A 21229-nucleotide genomic window follows, 5' to 3' on the forward strand; every position below is an offset into this window, starting at 1 on the left:
TACATAAGGTATTCAGACTTATATGGAACAATTATAACAAAAGAAGTTTTTCCATCAATGCCAAATTAAGACACTGTAGTACAGTAGTTACCACAGGCCTGGTACACCTCAGAACAACAGCCATGAAGGGAAGAACAAAAATCAAAGAGATGGAAAAACAGAAGGAAAGATCTACAGGCCAGTTCAGAGAGAGGGGATCTGGATAAACATATTGACAAAAGAACTGTACAAATACAAACAGAGGATTAAAAACAGCACCAGGTAAAGAAGGACAAGGTTCTAGAGACACATACAAATTATGCACAAAAACAGACTTACCAAGAATATTTTTTATATAGTTATGACTAATAAAGTGAAAACCAACTGGGTATAGGAAACCATGGAGGACCTCAAGAAACAAAACATCTCCACAGAAGACATCACAGACAGGAAAAAATACAGAGTAAAAAACTGGAAAACAGAAATTTCAGCAGATATTGAAAGAGAAGAAAATGGGGAAGAACGGTACAGAAGAGAGGAAGAGGAATCACAATGAATATATGAGAAGTTTTTGAAAGACAAATGAAATAGACAGAAAAAAAGCCTTGAAAATTGATGGTGCTCTCCTTAAGGGGGTATTAATTAACAATAATTCAATATAATAATAATAATAATAATAATAACAATAACAATAATAAGAAGAACTAAAAGAAAAATATAGACAAAGACTAACAGAAATACTGAAAACAGAATTGACAGCAAGAAACAAGACAAAAGCTATAAATACTTATGTCATACCAATATTGACCTACTCATTTGGAGTAGTGAAATGGAGTAACACAGACCTAGAAGCACTCAATACACTTACACGATCACAATGCCACAAATATAGAATACATCACATACATTCAGCAACAGAAAGATTCACATTAAGCAGAAAGAAAGCAGGAAGGGGATTTATCGACAGAAAAAAACTACATTATGGACAGGTAGACAATTTAAGAAAATTCTTTCTAGAATGAGCAGAAACTAGCAAAATACACAAAGCAATCACTCATATAAATACATCGGCTACACCACTGCAACTTCATAACCACTTCTACAACCCTTTAGATCACATAACATCAACAGATACGAAGAAAGTAAATTGGAAAAAGAAAACACTTCATGGCAAGCACCCGTATCATCTAACACAGCCACACATCGATCAAGACGCATCCAACACATGGCTAAGAAAAGGCAATATATACAGTGAGACAGAAGGATTCATGATTGCAATACAGGATCAAACAATAAACACCAGGTATTACAGCAAGATATTATTAAAGATCCCAATACCACAACGGATAAATGCAGACTTTGTAAACAACAAATAGAAACAGTAGATCACATCACAAGCAGATGTACAATACTAGCAAATACAGAATACCCCAGAAGGCATGACAATGTCGCAAAAATAATACATCAACAGCTTGCCTTACAACATAAACTTTTAAAACAACATGTTCCTACATACAAGTATACACCACAAAATGTACTGGAGAATGATGAATACAAATTATACTGGAACAGAACCATTATAACAGATAAAACAACGCCACATAACAAACCTGACATCATACTCACCAATAAAAAGAAGAAATTAACACAACTAATCGAAATATCCATACCCAATACAACAAATATACAAAAGAAAATAGGAGAAAAAATTGAAAAATACATCCAACTGGCTGAGGAAGTCAAAGACATGTGGCATCAGGATAAAGTTGACATTATACCAATTATACTATCAACTACAGGAGTCATACCACACAATATCCACCAGTACATCAATGCAATACAGCTACATCCAAACATATATATACAACTACAGAAATCAGTAATTATTGATACATGTTCAATTACCCGAAAGTTCCTAAATGCAATATAACACATACCATACAGTTGAAAGGAAGTGACGCTTTATCAAGGTCCACGTCACTTTCCATTTTTAACCAGACTTAACGTCTGAGGAAGTAAAGAATAACAATAATAATAATGACACTGTCTCTGTCTCAAGAAATTGATCTTCGAAGATCAGCTGAAGTTATCTCCCATGTCTTACTCTGCCTCTGTCCATGTGAATAACAGTAAAATTTAGGCTTATTTGGGAAAACAGCATCAAAGAAATTGTTTATTACAAATGGAACAACAGTATTATAGATTGCACATGACAAAGATTTACTGTCACAAATTGATGTTATCACCACTCTTGATAAATCCTGTTAATACAGTACAATAAAAATAACAACACCCGATAAATCTCTGTACACACGCCACATTACCACAAGCAAAAACTACATGGAGTGGAAACAGGGAGATACTACGATGCAAAATTGTTTCCATCTTATGACCTTTTTGTTGTTGCTGTGGTAGTCTGAAGATTGGATTGCTGCAGCTCTCAATACTAATCTATCCTGTGCAAGCCTCATCACCTCCACCTCTACATATCTATTACAACACCCACCCGTTTAAACCTGCTAGTTGTCGTGAAGTCTTGATCTATTTCTACAGTTTTTATACCCCTTCCCTTCCAACACACACACACACACACACACACACACACACACACACACACACACTAGCCACCAAGGAAGAGCCTACAGCTTTGATTCAACCCCCTCCCCCCCCCCCCCCCAGTCGTACCCTCATACCTCCCTAACTACGCTTTGTTCGATACTCCATCTTCCACAATCGCAACGAATTCCTCCATCCTCCATGAGATATATACATCCTAAGCACCAATCCTGTAAAACTGTTGTCAACCTTTCTGCCACAACTCTTAGCCCTGCAGACGTCTTGGTACTTTCTAAAGGCCTCACCGTTAGCCCAAAACCTAAATTCAAGTGTGCTGGACTTGTAAAGGACCTTCTTTCCTTACCTAATCTCTGCAGCTGAAATTTCTTCAATGTGCGTTATGGAGGTATGAGGGTATGACTGGAAGAGGCGGGGGGGGGGGGGGGGGGGGGGGGTTGAATCAAAGCTGTAGGCTCTTCCTTGGTGGCTAGTGTGTGTGTGTTGGAAGGGAAGGGGTATAAAAACTGTTGAAATAGATCAAGACTATGTTCCAGACTGAATGCGGAAAGGCATAATCAGTCTTAAATGATGATGATGATGATGCATCCCACTAATAACAGCCAACAAAAACCTCACATAGAACCTTGCTTAAAACAGTTCCAGCCTCCCTCCCACCCTGAACCTCCCATTCCAGCCAGTCATCTCTTGATTATCTTTCAGGAATTCATCACTTCTAACCCGGCCTTACTTTCCTTTCCTAAATCCTCCCTAGTGAGACCAACATCACTCCTATCTAACACACAGCTACCCATATCCTTAAAATCAATCCGTGCCTTATCATCTTTCCTACAGATAAAAGCTTCATCACAGTGTTCATGAATCATAGTGACTATGTGGCTGAGAGTCTTCACCAACTTTCTAACACCTCTGCATACAAACCTTACAACCATGATCACATCCGTGAATTCCAACAAGACTCCAGCAGCTCTCCAAGACCTTAAGTCCATCCCATAACCTGACTCCTGGATCTATCTCCCTCCTCACACCACTCCTTCCTTTTTACCTATTCGCCAACCCAACTACACAGGTCTCTCCACTTGCCCAACTGTGGCTGGGTACAATCCTCCCACTGAAGATCACATGCAAACCATTGTCTGTAACCTCCCATCCTACAGTGAAGACAATGCTTACTTCCTTCACCGCCTTTCTGCAGTTCCTGTTTTGCTACCACATGACTCCTTGCTGGTTACTATGGATGCAACATCATTTTACAACATCCCCCATGCCCATGACCTCACTTTCCAAACATCCTCCTGATACCAAACCCACCACCTCTTTCCAAATCCCCTTCCCCAAACACATACTGACTCACAATTATTTCACTTTCGAAGACCAAGTCACAGGGTGAAATGCCTAAAGCTCGCACCACAAGTATGAAGTGCTATTGATTTGCGGCTTTGACTGAATGGATTGGTAGACAGGGACTCATTACTGTTACCCAATCAACAGATTGTAAAAATCCTTTCTTGTGCAGATGTACACTTTTTAAATGAAACTGTGCTTACTGACATTAACAAACTAAAAATATGGTAAATCAGAATGTCAGTGGGGTTTGTTGCAGGATTCTAGTACAGGTTGTCAATGAGATACAGTATTTTTAAAAGTTTCCACACCAATACTAGTTTGTGCCACTCAATCTGGGTAGTTGCTAGGTATGATGTTGTTTGCTTACAGTGTGTTTGTGTGTGTGTGGGGGTAGTTGCTAGGTATGATGTTGTTTGCTTACAGTGTGTTTGTGTGTGTGGGTAGTTGCTAGGCAACCTCTTCAACCAGTTATGTGGAAGTCATAGCCTAACTCTTAGTAACATAACAGATGAAACAAGTAGTTGATCCACATGTTACCTCTTGCACAATCGCATGTGGAAATCGCATTAATCGGGCAAGTGTCCTATGCATTCTCCATTGATATAGGTGTATCCCTTTCTATAAAGAGCTGCATGGAATTGATCAAGAGAATTGTGTTAACTTCCATACATGGGCATTACGACAGGATACTCCAGATGTATCATGTATCTTGTTTAGCGGTGAAGGAAATTTTAACAATCGTGGCCTCGTAAAGTGCTGAAATAAGCACAATTGGTCTGTTAACAATTGTCTTTGGCTGTGGCAGGTGGAATCTCAGCATCCTTGGAGTGTAAACGTGTGGTGTGAGGCAGTGAACCATCAGCTCATAGGCCCGTTTTTCTTAGAAAGAACACTGAATGCGCACAAGTATCACAGCCTCCTAACAAATCATCTTCCACGGATGCTAGAAGAGATTTCTCTGCAGACTAGGAGCAACTTGTGGTACCAATACGATGGCTGTACAACCCACAGTGCACGAAGTACAACATGGCTTCACAAACTGTTTACAAATCATTAGATTGGATGCAGAGGACCTGTATCTCGGTTGATCCATTCGCCAAATTTCATGCCTGGAGACTTTTTTTCTATGGGGAAAGCTGAAAGACTGTCTACAAGGGCATACCAACTACATCTGATGATATGCAATTATGTATTACTGCAGCCTGTCAGATTGTCCCTGCTGAAATACTGGTATGTGTGCAGCAGTCTTTCCATACCAGAATGGGAGCATATACTGGTGCTGCCAGTGGTCATTTTGAACACAGCCTGTGATGGTCAATTGTCTCATTACTGGTCACAATCCACATAACTAGTGTATGGACTTGGACTGTTCTTTGGTTTGTGCTACCGCAGCTAATGTACAAGTGTTGGTGTGGGAACTTTACAGCTAATGTACAAGTGTTGGCGTGGGACCTTTTCAAAATATGATATCTCATGAATGGCTCACACTAGACTCCTGCAACAAACACCGCTGATAGACTAATTTACCCTACTTTTAGTTAATACCGATAGGCATAGTTTCATTTAAAAAAGTTTATGTTTGCACAAAAAATGCACTTTCTAATATCACTACAACCTGTTGGTTGGTTACTAGCATAAGCCCCCAACTACCAATCCATTCTGTGAAAACCACACATCAATAGCACTTTCCATTTCTGCAATGTTTGTGGTGCAGGTTTTAAGCGATTATCCCTGTATAAACAAATCTGTAGTACTGCCATGGGTACTCGCATGGTGCCATCCTATACCAGCTTTTATATTGGCCATCAGGAGAAGTCCTTCCTATCCTGTCAACACCTAAAACCCATTGTCTGATTCAGAGTAATTGAGACATTTTCATGATCTGGACTCATGGTATAGACTGCTTCTTCCATAATTTAAAAACCTACTCCCAAATCATCTTAACCTGATTATTCTCAACTCAATGCACCATATCACTAGACATCGATATCCATAAATACATGTCAAGTGGACCAACCACCAACAGTACCTCCCTCCACTTTGACAGCCGTCACCCATTCCATGTCAAAAAGGCTCTTCCATGCAGCCTTGTCACACGTGGACTCACTATCACCAGTGGAAAGCAGGAGTTGTCTAAATATGGCAATAGCACTACCAGAGCCACAGTATCCTATCCGTCTCATTCATAAATAGATCTCCCGTGCCATCTCCTCATTTCACACCTGTAACCCTGCTAACCAGACAATGGTCAGCACTCATCTAATCACCCAGGCCTTGAAAAGCTCAACCACATCCTTCACTGGGGCTTTGGCTATCTCAGATGGGGTATACTGTACTCAAGATACTACCCTATTCCTGCAAAGTAATGTTCCACTGCCCACACAATCTAGAGAACATCCTTGTCCGCCCCTAATCCTGTGAGTGACCCAGGTGCAAGACCTGTCCCACAGATCCACCCACCACCTCCTACAGCAGTCCAGTTGCAGGAATCTCCCACCATATAAAAGGCACGATCATGTGCAAAAGCAACCTGTTAAAAATCAGCTATGCTGCAATTACCATACAATTTTCCATGTAGGGATGACAAGTAACCAACTGTTCACTCGCAGTAATGTCCAGCACCAAACTGTGGCAAACCACAGACTTGACATTGCAGTTGCCAAGAGGCTGTACACCACTTCAACAACTGCTTCACTAGACATACCATTTGGATATTCCCTTCCAGTGCAAGTTTCTCTGACCTACGCAGGTGGAAATTGTCTCTCCAGCACATCTAGTGCCATCCACCTGACCTAAACCTCTGCTAATTTGTTTCCCACTGTATCACTTCACCTTTTCCCTTCTCTCTTCTGTACCCACCAATCTTTTCCCATTCAGACAATGTACTGTCTTCTCCAATCACTCTGCCCCCCCCCTCCCCCCCACCCACCCCCAACCCCCCCACCCCACCCCGTGCAGCTACTGCGGGTGTGTACATTTGGGTGTTTGTGTGGTTTCCAAACTAAACCATGTGCATTTTAGATATGTTAGATCCATATACTTTACCTGAAACTAATTCTCTGAGGTACTGAGACTACTGCTTCCTGGCTCTATTTTCAGCTAACACAGAAGTATTGTCTACAAACAAAAGTGTATGGGACAGGATATTTACCAGTGAATCATTCACACGGGACACCAAAAAGACTGTTGTGTGGCATGTAGACAACCCCCGAGATGGTCCACCAAGGCAGTGTGACTGCAGGAGCATACAGCAAAAACTCTACACAAAAGATGGTCCAGTACTTCTCAGAGCTTACAGTCAAAAATTATCAGGCAAGGTGTCCATATTATGCAAATTAACGTAGGATTAACAAGTGACAAATGCAGTTACCAAAGCAAATTAGATGATGAGCATGCCGTCAGTATTATAGCTCTATAGGAAATGCATTTAGGTGATAATTCAGAAGCTACATGCAAGATTACGCAATATAAAGCAATATCAATACTCCTCTCAATTGTTAGGTGCTACCACAATAAATGAAAAAAGAAACAGCTCTTGGATTATGCTGGCTTAAGCTGTCAGAAAATTAGTGATGTAGAAGTAATTAGAATAAAACTCAAAGGCCTGGTTATTACATCAGTCCACAAATCACCTAACGGAAAGTGTCTGACACTAGTCTTACACACAGCAACTAGACAGCACGTATATGTTTAAGATTTTAATTCCAAAACACAACCCGGAGATACATGAATAGAGACAAAAATAGAGAACCATTGTTCGAATGGATCAACACACAAGAAATTATCTAAGTTTGATGCCAAGGAATTTAAAACGTTTTGGGCAGGCAGATGGAAACTGATACAAAACCTTACCCATCCATCTTTTCCACTGATGAGAACAAATTACCACTGAATCACTCAATAGTAGTACTGAAACATTTTTCAAGGAGTGTACATTGGCTCACAAAAGTTATCATTGGTGCTGAAATATCAGTTACAAAATACATTGATAAACCCACATGGAAATTTGAAAAAGCTAACTCGATACAATACACCCAGGAAGTGGCGTCGAGTATGCAAGCAGTAGTAAATCGTGCCATAGAAAATCGTATTACATTTAGTTTAAAGTGCATAATCTGCCAAAACAGTATTCATAGCGGTATTTGTTTGTGCTCTTTTTCACATATATGGATCCATCTATCGTGTATGAACAACAGAAAAGTGATAAATCCGAATTGTGTATGTGGCTTTGTTAAGTGCAGTGGTCGAAAAAGTGCAGTCAAGATGTATAATGCTGGTACTGAAGAACTCATCTCTGATGTGCTGAAAGAAGAACTCGCAATAGCTAAAAAATATATGAATGACATCGAATCGTTAATTAATTCTTTGAATGTCGATTTTAATCCTTTTGTGAAAAATGTACAAAGTGAAAACTACAACACTCTCAAAGAAACCGTTACTGAAATTCAAAGTGCTCCAATATCTGCTATAGTTACGAAAAACTTGTTTGCGCCCATTGCACAAGAGAAACACCGACAAATGAAATTATTGAGAGAAGACGAGACAAAACCAAAAGTTTATATCTTTGCAGACAGCCATGGACGAGATTTAGCCACTATTCTTACGAATATGCAATCTAAATTTTCCGTTACTGCCACAGTAAAACCCGGGGCTCCTTTCCAGCAAATAATTAAAGATTTAAGCCCTCAACCAAACGATGTTTGTGTAATTATTGCTGGAGCTAACGATGTTTATAAAAATGAGTCGAAAAATGCAATCACAGCATTGCGAAATGCACTGGAAAGAATCTCGCCAAGAAAAACAATCATCGTTAGCATCCCATATAGACATGACCTAATAAACAGTTCATGTGTAAATAATGAAATCAAATTCACAAACAGAATGTTTCAAAAGGTATGCAAAGCATTCAAGGACGTGAAGTTTTTGGACAGTAATTCCGAAGAGAGAAACCATTTTACTCGGCATGGAATGCACAGGAACTGGCTAGGAAAACGTGTACTCGCTAAAGCATTATTAGCAGAAACATTCAAACTATTTGAAAACACCACTCCTCCAATCATTCTAAAAGCACCTGTGCCCATTGAAACTGTACCATTGGAAGAAATACATACAGTGTCGTCAAAATACTCCTTCAAACCTAATGGAACAGCTGAAGGGAAGACTTCATATGCAGCAGCACCTGTATGTGAATCAACACAAACAGGTCTTTTATACAAAAGCAAGACAGCACCAGCAGTTACAACTCAAGTGGGAAACGTTAGTCCACCGCCAACTTGTGAAGCAGCAGCATTTAAGGAGGAAGAACAGTCATCAATAGCAGAAACAGCAACACCAACCCCCACAGGATCAAGTGTACAAGCCGACAGTGTAGAAACCTCACCAACAGGAGATCCACCCTCTATGGCAAAAAGGAGCACAGTAGTGACTGCAGCTGCTCCACATAGGATGTGCCTGAGATCAAGAAAGTCCTCAGCTGCAAATGGGGATTTTTTATGGTACTGGGGCAGAAGGGGGAAGGTTCCAATCAGAATGTAAGTAATGTAGTTAATAACAACAAATGTGGGTGTTACCAGCACAACAGCTCCCTCTTCCCTGCAGAAAACTGTTCCTGTAATACTGGTATGTCAAAAGTAATAAAACTCAGTCCTAGCAATGGTAACACCACAACTAATCATGTAATTAAAAATGAGCTCAAAATTTTTCACCAAAATATTCAAAGCCTGCTCTGTAAGTTAGACCAATTTATTGTAAATATTGATGAACCAACAGGCGCAAATTGTGCTCATATTCTCTGTCTGACAGAACACCATATCACTTTTGGCATTGAAATGCTCAATATACCAAATTATGGTTTAGCTACCTCATTTTGTAGAAAGCATATGTGCAAAGGTGGGGCAGTTATTTATGTGAAAAACAGCCTGTCCTTTGATACAATAGATGTAGAGAAAAATTGTGTAGAGAAAGACTTTGAGGCATGTGTCACAGAAATAGTAGAAGGTAACAAGAAACTGGTAATCGTAGCAGTATACAGGGCTCCATCTCGTAATTTTAAAGTATTCATGAAACAATTAGATTCTGTGCTATTGTATCTCACAAGAAAAAATAGGGACATTATAGTGACTGGAGATTTTAATATAGATTTCCTAGGAAGCTCATCTTCTAAGACAGAGTTTGCAAACTTAATGCATACCTACAACCTTGTCTCCACTGTCAGTTTTCCCACAAGAACTACTGCCACTTCCAGCACTCTAATAGACAATATCTTTGTAGATATGAGTAAAACTAATCACATCAAAGTTGAAAAAGTCATAAATGGACTCTCTGATCATGATGGGCAAATACTCACAATTGACAACTTTAATACAAATCAGAACAAAGCTAGTGCACAGTGGAAAACCATTAGAAACATGAATGAGGAAAATATCCAAAAATTCAAATTATGCATTCGGGAGACTGACTGGAGGTATGTTTATCTTGCAAATGATGTTAATACAAAATATAATTTATTTACTGATGAATTATCAGATATATTTGAAAATGTCTTTCCAAAAAAGGTCTGTAGACTACAGAACAGGCAATCAAGCAAAAAACCATGGCTCACCAAGGGCATAAAAATATCATGCCAGAGAAAAAGGGAACTGTATATAATATCTAGACAATCCAATAATCCCCTGCAGATGAAATATTATAGGACATACTGCAAAATCTTAACTAAAGTCATTAAAAAATCTAAAAGTATGTGCATGCAATCTAAAATTAACTGTTCAAACAATAAAATCAGAACAATTTGGAATGTAATAAAGAGGGAAACAGGTACTTCACCATCTGACAATGAAAAATCTGCTGTCCTAAAAATTAACGATTTGGAAATAACTGATAGCAAACAGATAGCAGACACATTTAACAACCACTTTCTAAGTGTCACCTCTCAAATAGGTTCAGTGGTGACCTAAGAGAAGCTTTAGATATTCTGAAACTTAACCTCCCACAATGTTTTAATGATATAAATGTAACACCCATAACTGTTAATGAAATAAAAAAAATAATTCACTCATTGAAAAGTAAAGGATCTTCAGGTATAGATAACATCTCTAATAAACTGTTGAAAGCCTGCAGTAATGATGTAAGTGTAGTACTTGCTCACATTTGCAACATGTCTCTTTATGAGGGAGTTGTTCCAGAGAGAATGAAATATGCCACTGTGAGACCTCTTTTCAAGTCTGGCGATGCTACAGATGTAAAAAATTATCGTCCTGTCTCTCTCTTAACAACATTCTCAAAGGTTCTTGAAAATGCAGTGTATAACAGGATTGTGGCACATCTTGATAAACTTAATATTATTAACCACAGACAGTTTGGTTTTCAAAAAGGGGTTTCCACAGAGTGTGCCATATATTCACTCACAAATGATGTCTTGGAGTCTATTAATAGTAAGAAGTCACCAGTTAGTGTCTTCTGTGATATTTCCAAGGCCTTTGATTGTGTAAACCACAAGATACTCTTGGAGAAGGTCTATCATTACGGAATCAAAGGGCCTATAGGTAACTGGCTAAAATCATATCTTCAAGACAGGAAACAAAAGGTGGTTCTACATGGCTGCAACAAAGGATCTCCTAATCTAGTGGATTCTGAATGGGGCAAAATTCAGCATGGAGTTCCCCAGGGATCTGTCCTTGGACCCTTGCTGTTTTTAATATATGTTAATGATTTACCCCTGTCCATTAGTAAAAATTGTGAATTCACAATGTTTGCTGATGATACAAGCATTGTCGTTGATGGTCAGTCTACTGCTGATATGGAGACTGATGTTAATGATATACTCAGAGAAGTTACAGCTTGGTTTTCAATTAATTCTCTTTCAGTTAATATTAAAAAAACTATTTTTATACAGTTCCACATAAAAATAAAACTCTAGAAAGTATAGTAATTGCTCATGACAACCAGGAACTAGAACAGGTGCAATCCACTAAATTCCTGGGGGTTCACATTGACAGTAGGCTCAACTGGGAACAGCATGTGTCCCTTACTCTAAAAAGGCTTTCATCAGCAACTTTTGCTCTAAGAATAATTACTCATTTTGGGGACATCAACATTTTAAAATCGTCTTACTTTGGGTACTTTCACTCATTAATGAGTTACGGAATAATATTCTGGGGTAATTCACCAGCCTCAAAAAAAATCTTAAATGCTCAGAAGAGAGCAGTCAGAATCATGTGTGGGGTTCCTCCACGAACCTCATGTAGAAAACTTTTTATACAGTTAGGTATTCTGACCACAACATGTCAGTACATATACTCTCTGATGAATGTAGTTAATAAAGACTATGCTCAGTATGAAACAAATTGTTCATACTATAACTACAATACTAGAGGTAAAGATGATCTACATGTTGAACTAAAAAATTTAACACTTGTACAGAATGGAGTAAAGTATGCGGCTATAAAGACTTTTAATGCATTGCCTAATTATATTAAATGTACAATAGAAAATGAAACGCTGTTCAAAGGTATGTTAAAAAAATACCTGCTCGACCATCCACTGTACTCGTTAGATGAATTCTTTTCCAGAAGTAATGCCCTCCCTTAATAATAGATGTATTTAGTCTCTTAGTTATTAGATGGATGATACAATATTATGTTAATGTTATAGTGTTAATGTTATAGTTATAATGTTATGTTGAGAATTGCTATACTAGTTTAATGACAGCTTGTAATATCTATATCATTGAATTATATTACTATTCTGTAGCATTAATTGTATTTGTACAATTGTATTGACATGTTCCACATCCAGGCGAATCACTCGCATGTACGGATCTATGGAATACGCATATCAAATAAAAAATAAAAACAACCCGCACTGAACACCTCAAAAGGCAGAACATTGGGAATTATTGTAGATGTAGCTAAATGGAATATCTGAAGGGAGGTAACAAAATAATGTGTACTAGGATGGGACAAACCTGCCCAAGTCCTCTACAAAGGATACCAAGGGTCTAAATAATGTTTTGATAACATTTTGTATTTAAAAATATTTGTGTGTATAAATTGTTCATGTTGATGTAAATTTGACAATTTAAGAAATGGTCATGCTTAGGAACAATGTAAGAAATAGGTGTTATGTAAAAGCCAGTGTGCTTTTGTTTGAAACGAAAATAGCTGTGGGGAGTGGAAAAGGTGCAAAAGGCGAATTGGCGTGCTACCTTGAGCAAGTGTGGGAAGTAAGTCACACAGTCTGTAGGCAGCAGTGATTGAGGTAACTCCTTTGTGGAGCAGAAGCTTTGCCTGCAAATTTTCATAAAAATGCCTTGGTTGAAGACTGCAAACAGCTTACAGCATAGCTGCGAGTTGTTGAGCTACTGTATGTAAAACTGAATGAAGCCAAGAAGAGAAATTGAGCCCATACAGCAAGAAACTTGCAGGCCATAGTGTGGGTAGTGTAGCCGTCATAACTGTTCGCCAAACCCAAGCCTATAGCCACCAGATAAGATTTTTTTCTATTTTTACCTTTGTACAGCATGAACCATTAATTTAAACTGTGATTTAATAATCATTCTTGAAATTTACGGAAACTGGCTCACCCTGTCATTTCATCCTAATCATACATCTGTATAGGGTTCCTTCCTGGTGTTTGATTGATCTGAGTGTCCTGTTTTACAGACTTATGAAGTGCCAAGTTAATATAAAGAGGAACCATTTAAATTGCTTTAGTGTAAATAATAAAAATGTTTTCTTAACTATTGCAAAGTGTTATAGTTTGCTTACATAAAATTCAATCAGAGTGAAGTGCCAAGTTAATATAAAGAGGCACCATTTAAATTGCTTTAGTGTAAATAATAAAAATGTTTTCTTAACTATTGCAAAGTGTTATAGTTTGCTTACATAAAATTCAATCAGAGTGAAGCCAAGTTACTAGAACCTGTTAGATGGCTATACAGAATTAGTTCAAAGAATAATAGCTTTTGAAAGTAAATTCCACCAAGAAAGAGGTTTTCTTTAAGTGAAATGTTCAGTTAAAAAGTGTGTGCTTTAGTGTCTAAGTATTTAAGTTTCTTGATTATGGAAAGTGCTTTTCTAAAGGTTGTTCCCCCCATCCCCGGCTAATTTTTTTTACCTTCCTTGAAGTTATCTACTGGGCTTTTTCTTTTTTTAAATCATAATGTATAAAGATGTAGCCCAAAATTGTTTAAGTGGGGTAATTTATTCGAAGAGCCAAACTAAACAGTAGCAAGAAAGTAGGCAAAATTCACATTTCTGCTTCTCCAATACTTCACTATTTCATTGCCAGGATAGGTTGGTGACCATTAAGTACATGTTTTAAACCACTAAATGAACTTGGAAATGAGTTGTTCTAGCTTCAGTATATTATTATTCATACTGTGTTTCTATCTAGCCACTGGGTAAGATCTTAGGAAAAGAAGTGAATAGTCCAATTTACTTATCCATTAGACGCAACACATGGTAAATCCTGTAAGAAGGATAACTCTATTGATTATCTTTTCCTATAAACAGGACTATCCGTCCACAGTGTATTTTATTTGGAAACTAAACTAAATTTTAGTAAGAGGGTTATACGTGGCAACATAGAGACAGGGTTTCTGTTATTTACATAAAAGCATACTAATATCACAATGGTAGTGTTACAAGGTCCTATTAATGTGTGGTCATTACATTTGTTAAATGTCTCACCACATTCCTATTGAAACTATTTACTCCTCTTGTAAATAACACCTATGACAAATTTATACAAATGTCCACTAAGACTTTGCTCGTCAACTTTCATTTAGGTAACAGCGATCTTTTAGATGTATTTAAATCAGTACTGTTAAGAAATACTGACTAGCTTTATTTTCAAGAATCTCAAGTTTAAGTTATACATACTGTTATCCTCCAATAAGAATCATTGGCCGATTCTTCATCTTTGACAGGTTCAGCATGCCTGCAATGCAAAACATTACCTTTTGTATTAACACATGAAATCCAATTTTTAAATTTAATAAATGCTTATACAAACATAAAGTTTCTTCAAAAAATGTATTTCTGACAACTTCCTGTCACAGATAATTTTCACTGAATGTTTCAACCCAGTTATATTGCTGATGAGAAGCAAATGTTGATCTTTTCCCTCTCTTCCTTCACCATCTCCTGTTTTGTTCACCTTGACATATTTCTACCAAAAGACTACCCCAATGGATCCACTGCTTATATTTAACACACAGTAAATTCAGTGCAAATATTTCCTTAACACAGGATGTGCATTGACGAGCTTGAATTAATCAGAAAAATATAAACAGCTACTAACCATTCCACAGCTCTTACAAAATACTTGCATTAAGTAATCATCAAAGCTACTTTTTGTACAGCAAGAGGACTAACAGTCAAAATGGTGCTATATGCTACAGGCAGTGCAATACAATTTATTTTACTCATTGCTACAGCAATAAATGTACTTATAAAAATATTCAGACTTAGACTATAATCAAATACAAGAGAGAGAAAATATTCTAACTAAAGAGATATAGCAGCCATAGGCAGAAACAAATAAAAAAACTGATACTAATCTTAGCTTTGAGGACCAAAAGTTTCTTCATCTGGAAAATGTAAAAAGAGAAATGAGACTGTTCAAGAATTAAGGATGAAAATTCAGGATCTTGAGTCAAGGAAGATGGATGGTTAAATGAATGAAAAAACTAGACTGGACATGATGAAATTGAGTTCAAAAGAGCAGCAGATGATGTAATTTTAAATGCTGAGAAATAAGATCTCTTCAAGAGGAGCCACCAAAAGGTCAAATAAGTGAAAAACAAGCTGAAAATACCGGTAAATGGGCTAAAATGGCGGCAAATAGATAAACGAAACAGAAAGATAGTGCTGAAGAACAGGCAACCAAACAACAACAACAACACAACAATAACAATAACAGCACATTGTAGCAATATATAATAGCAGTCCCACAACATCTGGAGGACGATTTTCCACTAACAGAACAATAAATTCATGAAGCCATCAAATCATTCCAAAACTTCAAAGCAACAAATGAAGACTCCACTACAGCAAAATTATTGAAATAGTCAGAACACACAAATGATCTACAACTGCTGTTTGAGAACATTTGGAAAGCTGAAGAGATTATTGAAAGCATTAATCCACAGCTATGAAAAAAAGGGGACACACAAAATGTCAACAATTGCAGAGATGCCTGACTTCTGCCAGTGGTATACAAAATATTATCAAAAATTCTCTGGACAGAGTTGTAGAAACTTTAGACAAATAACTGGGAGAATCTCAAGGAGCTCTAGAAAGGGAAGACCCTGCACAGAACAGATGTTTATTAGAAAATTGATAATTCTCCACAGACTGTTAATCACCAAACCATTAATAGTATCACATATTGGTTTCAAGAAAACATTTGATTTGGTAGGCAGAGAAATTATGGGTAAAAATCATCAAAGAATTTTGTGTTAAAGCAAACATAATCCTCAAAACACTAGCAAATAGGGTGACTGAAGCTAAATTTATGGGAGAAGTATCTCAACCATTTGAAATAAAAACTGGTGTTAGACAAGGGGACAGTTTATCACCTTTACTGTAACACTACATTCTAGAAAAAATAGAAAGTTATTGGAATTTGGAGAAAAAAAATCACAAAATTGAACCAATAGTTTTAGGACGAAAAACAAATGGAATTAAGGTAAACTGCCTGGCTTCTGCAGATGATTCTGATATACTTTCAAAAAATCTGACAGACAGTTATTAAAAGAAATCTTTTGGAAGAAATAGCAAAGAGAGCTGGTCCCAAAATTTCAGCCGAAAAAACAACATTGATGACAATTTCAAACAATGCATCAACATTCTTAGAAAAACAAAAATGTAAAATAGCATTAGTAAGTAAATTTAAATATATTGGACAAACTGTACAACAAAATGGACTAGAAGAATTAACAGTAGATGCAAGAGTCAGCAAACTGGAGAGAGCAAATCGTTTGACAAAGGATATTTACAACAAGAAATGTACAACTAAAAAAAACAAATTTAAACACTATCCCACAGTGGTATGACCAGGATGTTTACATGGATGAGGATGCCTAATGATGAACTATAAGCTGGACAGAACAGAGGTTCCACAAAGGAGCATTATTAGAAAATAATGGTTGCAATACAAGCTACAGATGGCTGGAAAATGAGAAGTAATGAGGAGATATACAAAAATTTTGAGAAAATATCAGAAGTAATGGCTAAAAGAAGATTAATCTTTTTTTAGAGACCTCTACTGAATGAGTAGTTCTGGAAGAAGGAATCAATGATAGCATGGATTACAGAAATAAGAAAGAAACAACATCAAACAATCAGAAATAATAGAAAGAAACCTTTTTACAGATAACATACTGAATGTAAAAGGATCATCACCTCTCCAAGATCAAAATTAATTTCATCCCTCTCAATAAGACTGTGAAAACCGGAAATAAATTTCATAAATATGATACTGCGAAGCTCAAAATCAATCAAAACGTAATGGAACAATGCCACCAGTAACTGACAGTTGAATCTCATAAATGGGCAGACATTGCCTCCATGATCCAACAAGCAATTAATACTACAATCCTGACAGCTAAAAAGAGGAATCATACATGGTGGAATGAGGTTTGTGGTGAGGTGGTGGCCCAAACAGCAAGTGCATGGAAATAGTGGAACTCTACCAGGAGACCTGATGATTTTGATGTATTCCATGAAGTTCAAAAATATGCAGCCAGAACTCTACTGCATGAGAAACAGCAGTTAGAACAGATCGATCAGCGTTTCCAGATAAACAATGTCAGAGACTTCTATCAGACGTTCAAATCGAATTTGAAAGGATACCAAGCCCCTAGTTTTTGTTTTAGAGACGAAAATGGAAAGCTCAGTGTTGTGTACATAGTTCCGCGTATTCAGCGCGTACACAAATTTCCCACTAGAGTGCGCCCCGCTAAGCACAACAGCGCAGGCGCAGCACTCGTCCATCTCCCCACTACGAGATGGCGCTGCCATAGAGACGGACCAAATTCTGCTTCCGCCGATCCGCGTATTAATATGTAACGCAGCCAATGAGATTGCTGCTAACATAGAACACTTTCTCCTCGCGCATCACACTCATGCAGTGATACACGAACGTGCGAGGTATTATAACGGGTGTAAAGACCTTCGATCAGTCAGTCTGCATTTGTCTGCACCAGTCTGCATTAGTCTGTACCAGTCTGCATTAGTCTGTACCAGTCTGTACGAGTTCTACAATTGTCTGTGCCAGTCCATAGTCAAGATCCAGTCTGCGCCTAATAAGATTACCATATTCCTGTACATAGCCATGAAGATAAATGTATAGACACTTTTGTCAAGTATCCGAGATATATGTAAGAATAAGATTAACGTACCAATACCAAAGGAACTTCAGATTGTCAATTGTAAATAGCATCCAGAACCAAGTTAAATAATTTTTATATTTGTTATTATTTTAATAAATGTGTGTGAAAATTAATCAAGTTCTATTTAAAGTTGGTCACCATCAATCTGCTACTCTAAGTGTGCAAGTGGCATTTCTATCGTCTGACCTAATGGCAGAAGATAAACATGCCATGATAAGACCACGAGACATATTGCTGACACTCGCTTACTTCGTTAGAGCAACAAGTCAAATAATCTGATGGTGTGTGTACTGAAGGTCTTACAGTACGCACACCACACTCGGCTTGACCAACAAAGAGAACTGCAAGATAATGTCTCGTTACTTTGAAAACCTACTTAATTGTGATGAACCGAAAGAAAGATTCCCTGTATGTGCCCCAATCCACAAACTACCCCTCATCTCCATCTAGTAAAGAGGAGACCAAAGAGATCATCAACAACTTTAAGAATAATAAGGCAGCTGGAGAGGATTCAATAGTGGTGGAACTACTGAAGCTGGCAAATAATGAAACTCTAGATATACTAGTCCAACTTTTTGAGGAGATCTGGAGAGCTGGGATGATACCAACTGAATGGCAGTCAGCTTTAATCCATCGTATACACAAAAAAGGTGATAAATAGAATGTCAATAACTATAAGGGTACCTCATTAGTATCTGTTCCATATAAGATTCTCTCCAAAGTGATACAGAATAGAATAGAAGATCATTGTAACCAACTGATTGGGGACTATCAAGCTGGTTTCCGAAAGGGCGATTCTTGCGCAGAACAGATCTTTAACTTGAAGAACATGATCAGGTACAAAAAAAATTGGAAAAATAACTATGTGGTCATATTTGTTGATTTTCAGAAAGTATATGACTCCATCGACTGACAGGCAGTAATGAATATTTTGGAAAAGTTTGGGGTGGATAATACATCAAGAAAGCTGATCAAACAAACTCTTACTAACACAGTGTCAAAAATTAAATTTATGGGTGAGGTATCTGAACCTTTTCAATTGTGTCTTGGAAAAGGTCATTCAAGAGTGGAGAAAGTTATTAGCCCAAGGAGAAACAAATGAAGAGTGGTTCAGACTTGGTCCTAAGAACAAAGGGGTGTGCATTGGCTGCTTAGATTTTGCGGCTGACCTAGCCATTTTTGCTAACAACATAGAGTCAGCAGTCAACAAGATAAATAGGCTGTCAGAAATTGCTGAAAAAAGTTAGACTCCAGATCTCTATTCAAAAGACAAAACATATGACGAACATCTGTGATGGACCTGAATGGATGATAACCAACCTGGGAAAAAATTGGATGAGTTAAGAATTTCAGGTATCTCGGTGAAGTCATCCACCTGGAGAATGGATTAAAAGAAGAAGCAATTGTTGGGATGAGGAAGTTAGACCAAGCATACCAACTGACAAAGAATACTTATAACAAAAAGTCTATGAGTATATGGGCCAAGTTCCAACATTATAATACAGTTGTAAAACCTGAGGGCTTATAAGCATCCAAATCTTTGACCACGAATAGACAAGGTAAGCTGAGCGGCTGGAAAAGCGTGAGTGTAGGATATTAAGGAAAATCCTAAGGTAATAGATGGGTCGATGGACAATGGCGAATGAGAGCAAATGAGGACTCGTGCAGCAAGACAGAACCTATCACAGCATCCATTACAAAGAAATGATTGTTATTTTATGGTATCTCATGAAAATGGACGGTGATCGACTAACAAAAAGAATATGGAGTTTCATCCCATCTAAGAAAACGAGGCCGAGATGGTTCAAAGAATGTGAAAAAGATCTTAAGCAGATTGGTATCTCAGAGAGAAATTCCTGAAAGGAACAAATTTAGAAGATTGGTGACCAACTACCAAGGTTTTAACATGGCATCAACATCCGAAAGACAGTGAGGACCATTATCTGAAGAGCATAAAAAGGCACTTCTTGCAGGGGCTCAGAAGATACTGGCAGGAAGTCAAAGCTGGAGCAAGAACAAGACCTGGACACTAGAGTGAAGTCGGTTGTTACCACGCAGTCCATAGAGACTCACCTCAATAAAAAAAATAAGTAAATAAAAATAAAAGGCTTTCAATGCAGAAGAAATAGGGGATTGAGAACAACACGAATAGAATAAAGGGGGAAAAACATGAGGAGGAGATGGACGAGTACTGGAAAAACAGGAGACGACAAGGGAAGAAGAAGAAGTGAAGTTATTACATGATGAGAGATGGTGATTGGATTTGATTTGATTCAGTTTTCATTACATACACCGAAAAAATGAGATGATTCTCGAGGGTGTGGAACATGTCAGAATGTATAACACAAAACATTTTAATATAATGAATACTACCCTGATCATTTGTCATGAGATTGTCAAAATAGGTGAATACAATACAATAAACTGGAAAAGCTAATATTTACAGAATTAATACGCTGTCAGAATGAAACATTGTTATGCACTATTAATAAATTTATCATGCACAAAATACCTAATTTTGACTGTTGCAACCAAGTGCTGTCAAAACTTATATCTAACATATTTTTACTTAAGCTGGCCTAACAGTCTCTGTTAGGATATTCATCTATAGAGTAGAAGGCATTGCCTATCAAAAAGTCATTCAAACTCTGTTTAAACTGTGCTTTATCTGAAACCAAGTTTTTAATGGTTGCTGGTAATTTATTGAAAATGTGTGTTCCTGAATATTGGACCCCCTTTTGGACCAACATAAGTGATTTTAGGTCTTTATGTAGATTTTTCTTATTCCTAGTATTGATAATATGTATTGAGCTACTTGTTGGAAATATAGATATATAACTTGCAACAAATTTCATTAAGGAGTAAGTATACTGAGAAGCAATGGTTGGAATTCAAAGTTCCTCGAATAGGTTCTACACGATGTTCTTCAAAGAC

General features: G+C 37.4%; 1 protein-coding gene across 1 annotated transcript in view; it reads right to left on the reverse strand.

The window, feature by feature from the left end:
* Window positions 1-14782: 14782 nt before the first annotated feature.
* The window catches only part of LOC124622236 (molybdenum cofactor biosynthesis protein 1-like), a 66674-nt gene continuing 60227 nt past the window's right edge, over window positions 14783-21229 (reverse strand). The window contains exon 7 of the mRNA XM_047147890.1: window positions 14783-14838. Coding sequence (XP_047003846.1) covers window positions 14783-14838 — 56 coding nt within the window. The remainder of the gene's footprint in view (window positions 14839-21229) is intronic.

Source organism: Schistocerca americana, chromosome 7, assembly GCF_021461395.2.
Source record: "Schistocerca americana isolate TAMUIC-IGC-003095 chromosome 7, iqSchAmer2.1, whole genome shotgun sequence".
Lineage (NCBI taxonomy): Eukaryota > Metazoa > Arthropoda > Insecta > Orthoptera > Acrididae > Schistocerca > Schistocerca americana.